This window comes from Nicotiana sylvestris, chromosome 7 (genome assembly GCF_000393655.2).
Source record: "Nicotiana sylvestris chromosome 7, ASM39365v2, whole genome shotgun sequence".
NCBI classification, from domain to species: Eukaryota; Viridiplantae; Streptophyta; class Magnoliopsida; order Solanales; family Solanaceae; genus Nicotiana; species Nicotiana sylvestris.
In genome coordinates, this window is record NC_091063.1 from 88,323,132 (window position 1) to 88,332,714 (window position 9,583).

The 9,583-nt window shown below is 33.9% G+C and overlaps 1 protein-coding gene across 1 annotated transcript; it reads left to right on the forward strand.

The window, feature by feature from the left end:
• The first annotated feature begins 2,108 nt into the window (after nucleotides 1-2,108).
• Nucleotides 2,109-6,245, forward strand: LOC104240553 (ubiquitin-conjugating enzyme E2 28). Its single transcript, XM_009795416.2, has 5 exons — nucleotides 2,109-2,195; nucleotides 3,432-3,523; nucleotides 4,557-4,684; nucleotides 5,743-5,847; nucleotides 5,931-6,245. Exons 2-5 carry the CDS (start codon nucleotides 3,454-3,456, stop codon nucleotides 6,072-6,074), a joined length of 447 nt encoding a protein of 148 aa, XP_009793718.1. The 5' UTR covers nucleotides 2,109-2,195; nucleotides 3,432-3,453; the 3' UTR covers nucleotides 6,075-6,245.
• The last annotated feature ends 3,338 nt before the right edge of the window (nucleotides 6,246-9,583 follow it).

Sequence of the window (9,583 nt, forward strand, 5' to 3'; positions counted from 1 at the left end):
GTTTTACACTTAGCCTTATTTTGTTCTCTTACTTGAGTAAAAAAATTCCAAACTAATGATGTTTCTAGGCGTTTAGGAGGTTGTCTATTAAAACTAGGGGTTTCTACAGGTGGGTCGGGCGGTACATCAGTTGGGTTATTAAAAGGACTAGTAGGTGTATCATCTAAATCCGGTTGGGTTTCATCTTCATCCTCATTTTCAAAGATAGTTTCATTAGGATAAAGAGCATTCATAGTTTCATCATCTAAATTTTCACCTGGTGCAACATTATGGCAAAATTGACTATCGGAAAATTGAAAACAGGGGTTATCACTATCAAGAATAATAGGAGCAGCAGGACGTCTACCAGGTCTGGGTCGGGGAGCCGGGGGAAGGGTAGTAGGTTGGCCACTACTTTCACCAATTTTAGCTTTACCCTTACCACCAAAAATATTTTTCAAAGAAAATGCCATATTAATTATAATTATACTAAATAAAACTAACAAAACTATAATATTAAAACTTAAGAGTTGGAACGCGTTTACCGAATTGCCGAACAACTTCTTGAAAATTGAAAATCGTTGAAGACTTGAATACTTCAATTCACCAACTTCACAATTTTTCACGAAATTTCAACAATAAAATAAGCAATTATAGTAGAGAGATAAGAGAGATTGATGAATTGGTGAGTAAAAATGAAAGAATGAGGGGTATTTATAGTTGAGAATTGGGAAAAAGTGTAATTATATAAAGTTTGGGGGCCAAATGGCTATTTTTTAAACTTCCAAACGGTCAAAATTGCAGCCCAACGACTATAATTTTAATTTTTGACGGTTGCTATTTTTTTTAAAAAAAAATTTTTAAAAAAAAAGTAGCCGTTAGGCCCGGTAAGACCGGCCCAGGCCCGCCAGCCGGTCCCGGGCTCGTGGGCTTTTTTACCATACCCGGCCCGCCACGGGCTTTTTGCTCCATTAAGGATCGGCCCACCAAGACCGGCCCGCCAGGCCCGTTCAGCCCGTTAGGACCGCGGTCCCGGTCCCAGCCCGGCCCACCGTACAACATTAGTTTAAGGTCACACTTATTGATTCTTTTCATGATAATTCTGTTCTTTTCACGTTTATTGTTTCCAAAATTTATGATTTAGATACTGTTGACAATCTGATTATTTATCTAGTATGTTAGAAAGCTTTTTCAAAAACTTCAGCTTATATAGTGCTAAAGTTTTTACAAATGAACTAAATAACTTCAGCATCTTCTGCTGAAGTTTTTGAAAAAGCTTTATGACAAAACTAATGAATCCAGGACAAAAAAACTTTAGCTTTTAGTGCTGAAATTTTTACAAATGAACTAAATAACTTCAGCATCTTCTGCTGAAATTTTTGAAAAAGCTTATCCAGGACAAAAAAACTTCAGCTTATTTAGTGCTGAAGTTTTTATAAATGAACTAAATAACTTCAGCATCTTCTGCTGAAGTTTTTGAAAAAGCTTAATGGCAAAACTAATGAATCCAAGACAAGAAAATTTCAACTTATTTAGTGCAATTACAAACAAAAAATTCAGCAAATAGAGAACAAAACTTCAGCTACTATGCTTAAGTTCAGCAATTACAAACAAAAACCTCAGCAAATATAGAACAAAACTTCAGCTACTATGCTTAAGTTCAGCAATTACAAACAAAAATTTCAGCACACTTGCTAATTCAGGCCCGTCTACTAGAATGCTGAAGTTTTGCGTGATTGTCTTTGCTACTTCAGCCCGATATACTGAAGTTACGCGAAAATGTTGGTACGCTTGCAATTTTTTTTACAAAGCGGACACAAGTTAAAACGTGACCCAAAAAGTGGATATAGATACAAATATCCCTAAATCAAGTGACAACATAATAAAAAGTCACTTAGTAATTTTAGCACAAAAAAATTGTTATTCATAAGATTAAGCCAAATGTCAAAATACAACAAAATATTCGTATAAATACTAGTCCAAGAAAAAGAAAAAGTAATCCAAGGGGAAAACGAAAAGGCAAGAAAACATCGTATTAACACGTGCATGGCATGAGGTGTCCACCGCCCAACGGAGACTCTTCTTTTTCCAAATATAAAAAGAGAAAATAGACCTTTTCTAGTACTATTAATTAACTTTCCGTCAAAATTCCATGCTTATATTCAGGTCCGAGTTTTATTTGCAATCTCCTTCCAACTCTTCTCTCTCCCACAAAGGTTCGTAACCCTTCACAATTTTTAACCCTACTGATTTATTAGCGTTTTCGAATCGATCAATCTCTCTTTGTTTCACCGCTGTTTCATGTTGTTTTAATTTATTTGTGCTTACATGGTCTATTTCTTCTTTTTCTTGCAATTTCGTGGATTTTTCTTGGTGGTTTGCCGACGTTCTATTTTCTTTTTGGTGTCTTTTTCATGTGTTAAGATATTCGTTACTCCAGTTTACCGCTTTCTTAGATTTCACGGATAAAGTGCATGATTATGAGATTATTCGTACAGCTGATACCATCTATTTTATAAGGAGAGTTGAATTGATATGTGTTTTTTGTTTTGTTTTATATCGTCCAGTTAGAAAAGTTTATATTTTTAGGTATTCTCCTTTATTCGTCACAAAACAGAAAAAAGAGCGTTTTTAATTCTGATCTTTTAGGGTCCTGCACAAAACTGGATTTTTTTGTTTTTAGTTTTAGTTGTTAAATTCTAGAAATTTGTGAGTAAGAGCTAGTTTGAAGTTCACCTGCAGAAGGTGCAAATAATGCTTTAGGATTTTTTTGACGTTTTTGGAACATTGTCATTGAAAATTATGAGGAATTGACATGCATGCTTTGTCGGTTGTCTAATCATGGGTGTAAAGTGTAATGCCTTTTAGATCAAAGCTAATTGTAGGTGTAATTCAGAGGAAGATGTTGTAATTTCACAAATTTCATGTTTCAAGACAAAGTTTTGATCTTTATGTGTGATACAAACTAGGATGTAATAGTTGGCCTTGTTTTCAGTGTTAATGGCTGTATTTTTATGCCATTGATTATGGTAATTTATTTTATCTCCGGTTTCAAGTCAGTTTTGTTTTTTTGTCTGTCTGATACAGTAATATGTGATGGTTTCTGCTGTTATTGGTGTCAATTGTAGTTATTTTTTGGCTGTTAATCCTGGTTAAATTCTGTTATTGGGGAGGGAGTATTGTCACTTAGGTTTGGAACTTCATTGTCTGTTGTTTTGCCTGAGGTTGCCAATATTATGTAATAGTTATTGCCTGATTGCCTTTGCACTTCCGGGAGCTGCACTGGTAAGGAAACCATCTATTCTGTTTATTATATATATAATTACAACTTCTGTGAAAGAAGTTTTGAACTGCGATCATCGTCGATAATATTATGCTAATATCTTGTTATATACGTTAATGATTTAACCTTCCTTTGGCATTATACTGATTTGTTTAGATTTCTTTTGCAGTGAAGTCTGTCTGAAATTCGTAATGGCTTCAAAGAGGATTCAGAAGGAACTGAAGGACTTGCAGAAAGACCCCCCTGCTTCTTGCAGTGCAGGTATATGTGAATGTGACTTGTGCTGCTTAATCTCTCTTTATTACCATGTTATTGATATCCCCTCCGCACTTTTTTTTGGGGTAACAACTGTGAATATTACCATACCAACAAACATACGCAACAAATACACCTAAAGAGCACCTAAGCTCACAGCCCCTTCCAGGAAGATTGTTGTGAAGAAAACTTAGGCCTCCATCATAAAAACTAATTACGAAGAAGTCTTTGGATCAGTCTATTACGACTTCTAGCTTTCCTACTCTGCTTAAGAAGATCTAACCTTTCTACAATTTCCTTCTTAATCTGTGCCAAAACTACCTCAATATGTACTCTAATTCTTGAAAATTTTCCAGTTCCTTGCCCTCCAAGTATGGTAAATGATTGCTCCCCATATAGCAGCCACAGTTTCCTTTGTGAATTGGTTACAGTGCTTCCTTTTGATCATTTCCATAATCGTCTGCACTTCCCCAGCTTTTAGTTGCATGCCCAACCAGCTAGATAGCTCATTTCGTAGCTGCTTAGTCGAAGCACATTCTGGAAAAGATGGAGGGATGTATTTGCCGTCGGTGCAGTACATAGGAAGCATTCAGCAGAATCAACATGAATATTCAAATGTCTGAGCAGCCAAAGAAGAAATCTATGTTTTGGTTGAGCTATTGCTGTCCAAACTAAGTCATTTATCCCCTCTGCACCTGTTCCTTAAGAAACTTGTCTTCTTTTGATGTGTTGGAATACATTTATCAGAGTGCTCAGAAATAGAAATAATCTGATATCTTTTTCCCCTAGCCTCAGATGCATAGTCATTACTTTCTGGTCACTTTATCTTCTTCTTTCTTTCCTTCTCTTTCTATTTTCTTTTCTTGTTTTGTGTTGGGGGGTTGGGGACGTACATGCGGAGTAACAGGTGACAATTTTTTGGCTCTGCTAATTTCTTGGTAATCTTTGTGCACTCGCTCTGGAATTTGTGAAAAATGGATAATATTAACTTAGGTATCATCTTAGACTAAAAAAATTGCTTTACAACCTTCCTTTGCAGGTCCTGTTGGTGAGGATATGTTCCACTGGCAAGCTACAATTATGGGTCCATCTGACAGCCCATTTTCTGGGGGTGTTTTCCTTGTGTCTATCCATTTTCCCCCAGATTATCCATTCAAGCCCCCAAAGGTAGGTTTAAAATCTGACAAAATATTATGTGGAAATATTTGGCTCTTTCGCGTATTCTGTCTTCTTCTTTGTTTCTGTAGAATTTTTCTTGCATTAGCAACTTCCCAAATTTAAATTCTGCATTACGAATAGTGCTTTCGCATTCCTAACCTTACCGATTCTTTTTCTGCAATACATTAAAACTATTTAATGAAAGAGTCTCCTGTAGCAGACATATTCGTATGATATGTTAGATCGGTTAACTTACTAGATAAATCAACTTCCATTGTTTGGCAAGATGGTAACAAAGGAAGCATTACCCATGTTCGCTATAAATATAAATAGAGAATGTTATACTTTTCTTTTGTAGCCTCCTGTACATATAGTTCTCACCATATCACATCCCAGTTAGCAGTGGGAAATGACCTTGGACCATGATCGGTCTAGATTTCCATCCACAAACTTTGAGATGGAGTAGTATGCTGTTGAAAGTATTAGACTAATGCAGAAATGAGGGCTTCAAGCAACCTAGGCCCTAGGGTTGTACGAGATTAGGTATTCTTGGCCTTGATCAATAAGCAGCAACAACAACATACCCAGTGCGCTCCTACAAGTGGGGTGGGAGGATAGTGTATGCAGACCTTACCCTATCTAGTGAAAGAAAGTAGACAGGCTATTTCCGGTAGACCCTCGACTCAAGAAAAAACATGAAAAGAGAAGAATGCATGTAAAGAGAAGCAGTAATCACAGCTAGAAAAATAAGATAACCCAAGCCTTGCTCAATAACAATAAACCCGTTTTTTTTATTTGCCCTTGACATGATTCCTGTGGTCCTTGCTTTAAACTGATTTATTACCAATTTTCATTAAATTGGAAAACTGATTCCCGTAGTATCTTTGGAGTGTCTAAATAAGCGAATGTAAATGCGATATCGTATTTGTTAGGTCTGTCGTGTTACTAGTAAATACCAGCAAAAAGCCAGTTTACTTGTGCATTCGTCATTCTTTATTTGTCTCAAGGCACCTGGTTCCAGTGATTGGATTTTCTACTTTACTTTATTTTGGCTTGTGCATTTGTAGGTTGCCTTCAAAACCAAAGTATTCCACCCAAACATCAACAGTAATGGTAGTATTTGTCTGGACATCCTAAAAGAACAGTGGAGCCCCGCCCTTACTGTATCCAAGGTAAAGTATTACACACTTCTTGGCTTTCTAAAGCTTCTGCTTTATGCATACATTTTGGTGATGGTTAAGCTGGGAAATCGCAGGTGCTGCTTTCCATTTGCTCCTTGCTTACTGATCCAAATCCAGATGATCCTTTAGTGCCAGAGATTGCTCACATGTACAAGACTGATAGAGTGAAGTATGAGAGTACTGCTAGATCTTGGACCCAGAAATATGCCATGGGATGAAAACATTTGGCTTTACTCCCATGAACATCGGGCCTTTATGCTATAGTAGTAAATAAAAATAGGCGCGGAGCACAATTTTCTGATATTGGTGTCTTTTGTTATCTGACGTTGTGTCCTCTTTTGTTTGACTGGTTAAATATTTATCATCTGGTAAAATCAGATTTCTTATCATATAGAGATGTTTCGTTTGTGTTTTTAACATGGTATTAGGAATTTATGGCCCGCTACCGGCCCAAAACATTTTCATCAGACTCTTACCCTTTTTTCCAGCCTGTAATTTGGGCTTGGGCCGTTTCTCAGCTGCTGACTTAGAGTGAGTGTGATAAGATGCTATTGATAGTGGTCCCTGGATTTTAGGTTCTCTGGAAGTATTGTATGAACGGTTACATTGACAGTGTATATGGTAGTTTTTGTTTTTGCCTTTGAAGAAATATCTATTTAGACCGAAACAGAGAAAATAAGGGGAAATGTTACAAGCTACACATGGTAAGAGGAAAGTTGTGATGTAGAACAAGACTCTAGTGAGAAGAAACTTGGTTGTATTCAGCAGAAGATGAAAGGGATCACTCACACCATCCTATGATTGGACCACAAAAGAAAGGTCATTTTCAGCTTTGTAATTCATATGTAATATAAATCAAAGTAATATTTAAAAATCTTAGCTTGTTTCCCAGTTTAGCACAAAGCAAAAGGAATAAGTACATATGTAGTTAGATGCATTGAAAAAGGTCTGTGGTCCATCTTCTCTATCAGAGTTTTGTCATATTTGCATAGACAGCTATATGAGTAACATTACAAGGATAGATTCAGATTGCCCTTGGGGTAAAAAGGAGGCAGAAAGAACTAGTTGAGACGTCCCTTTACGAGCAAACTGTGTTTGTAATTGTAGTAGTAGAGTAAAACCATCTCGCCATATTCATTTTGTTTTTTCCAAATGTCTTTTCCTCTCCTTCCAACTTTTGACAAGTTTGATTCTTGGTTATGTTATTTCAACCTTCTTTTTGTTACATTACCATAGGCACCTATTTATGACCACTTCACCAGAGTGATGAGTTTAAATAGTAGTAGTATTATTTTACCTTTCATAAGGACAAATTGGAAAAGGGAGATCAGAGAGAAATGAAAAAACTTGTCTTCACCTTGTCGGTTGTGAACTTCACTACAATATTTTAAGGTAGGAAACACCCTATAAGTCTTCATTTGACATTAAAAAACCAAAATTAAGTGATTGTATGTTGGTAGAAAGTCAAATTAGTAGAAAAATATCGTCTATCTAATTTTTTTGATAAAATAAAGATTAACTTGTTCAAAACTGACTTTGGGAGTAAAAGTAGGAAGAATATCGATGCAAAAGCTGATTAATCAGAAATAGTCACAAAGAAACAAGGCATGTGATGGTGGTCAGGCCTAAGGAGTGGCATGTTCTGCCCCAGTTGAAAAGGTACGTCACTGGACAACAGAATGCTGGCCAAAAAAAGGACAACAGAATGAGCTTATTATTTTTCAAATAATATACATTACTTTGACTACTAAGCTATTTGGAAATTTTACTCAGAGCCTTTCCAGGGTCAAAAATACTTTTTTTCTCCCAAAAAAAATACTTTTAAAAATTTTAAGCTGTTTGGCCAAAACAGAGAAGCAAAAGCAATTTTTCTGCTTTTGGAAAGAAGTAGAAAATTAATTTATTCAAGACAAAACTATCTTCACTATAAATTTATATTTTCCAATTATCCCTTATTGATTTAAGGATTTTTTTCATTTTTGTTTTTAGTTTTTACCATTCCTTTAAATTTAAAGATATAATATACATGAATCATATTGTAACTTTCCAAATTCTTTATAGCTATTCTTGTTTTTTCTTTTTTCTTTGTATAATAATGTCTTGTAACTTTTCAAATCTTCTTCTTCTTCTTTTTCCACACTAAAGTAAATTATCTACATCCTTCTTTGGATTATCAATTATCTTCTTACAAGTAATTATTTATAATTTCTTCTTTTATAAGCTATTAATTCCCGAATTTTTAAAACATCTATCAAATCTAATTTGTGAAAATTACCTATAAATAGGTAATAAATTTATTATTGCATCGCATAATCTATATATTACTAAAGGAAGAAGAAAAAGCCTCCATATTAAGCCAAGTGGCAACCTCACAATAAGCCACTTGGTAATTTAGGACAAAGTTAGTTAGGTTAGGTAATAATTATTTTTTTAAAATTTAAATTATAAAAAAAAAAAATTATGTATTATTTGTTGTTAATAATTAGTTACTCTTTTTGAATTTGAATTTAAACATACTTAATTAAATTTTTACGAAAACAATAATTTTTTATATATTTAAAATTATTTCTATTTTATTCTCAATGTCGTCTTTCAAGTTTGACACTCAGAATCATCTTGTTACAACTACCATAGCTATACAAAATTTCACCCGATAATATTCTTCTACCGATAAGGAATTCAACTATTATGCTAATAAAGACACTACTGCAGAGATTGAGGAAGGAGATGGGTCTCCCGTTATTCCTTTAGAAATGCAAAGGAAATTTTCTACTAATATGGAGGCGTTGTGTGATAGAATTAGAGATAAAATTATTGAGAAATGTTATCATGTGTGAGCGACTTTGCTTACTATTTCATGGTGGATTACCAGTATATAGTAATTGGTGGAATGTACTTCTAATTCATGCCGAATGATGTATTTTGATTATTCAAATCATCATGTAAACAATAAGTAATTATACTAGATAATATTATATGATTTGGTATAACTATACATGTTATATTGATTTAAATTTTTAATATGTATGTTTACTTTATATTTTATTTTTTAATTAAATAAAACAAAAAATAAAGTATCTTACGATAAATATTTAAGTTCATTTTACTCTTTAAAATAATTATAAGACTTTGGTACAATTCTTTTTGGTAATTTGACACTTAAAAGTACTTTTAGAAAGATCGGCCAGACAGAATTTGTTTACCAAATATTGCAAAAAGTACTTCTTAAACGAATTGGCCAAACACAAACTATTTTTTTTTCAAAAGTACTTTTGGATAAAGTACTTCTAGAAAAAATTAAAGTACTTTCAAAATAAGCAGTTTTTGACAGTTTGGCCAAACGGGCTCTTAGCTCCGGTTTAAACATCGATTTTGGCTAATTTTTTCAATTTTTTAAAACATTATTTATACATGAAATTTATTAAATTTAAAAAAAAAATCAAAGAGAAGTTTGCAAATTCCAAAAATTGATTTGGGTCATTTTTTGGGTAAACCACTGGTTGCAAATCTAAATTAGTTAGATGAGTATATTTTGAATGATGTGGGAAATTATCGGGCTTATTGTTGTTGAGTGAAATTGAAATGAGACTTTTTTCTATATATATGAAATCTCAAACTTATTTATCCGGTTTATCTATATTTTTCTATTTACATAAAGCGACTAAAGCTTTTTACAAAATATATACAAATTCACTCAAAATATATAATTTATCGACAACTTGAATAT

Excerpts from the sequence above, each read along its gene's own strand:
- LOC104240553 (XM_009795416.2), top strand. The coding sequence starts at position 3,454 with ATGGCTTCAAAGAGGATTCAGAAGGAACTGAAGGACTTGCAGAAAGAC. Across the intron at positions 3,524-4,556 it reads CCCTGCTTCTTGCAGTGCAG|GTCCTGTTGGTGAGGATATG; the intron begins GTATATGTGAAT and ends CTTCCTTTGCAG. Across the intron at positions 5,848-5,930 it reads CCGCCCTTACTGTATCCAAG|GTGCTGCTTTCCATTTGCTC; the intron begins GTAAAGTATTAC and ends GGGAAATCGCAG.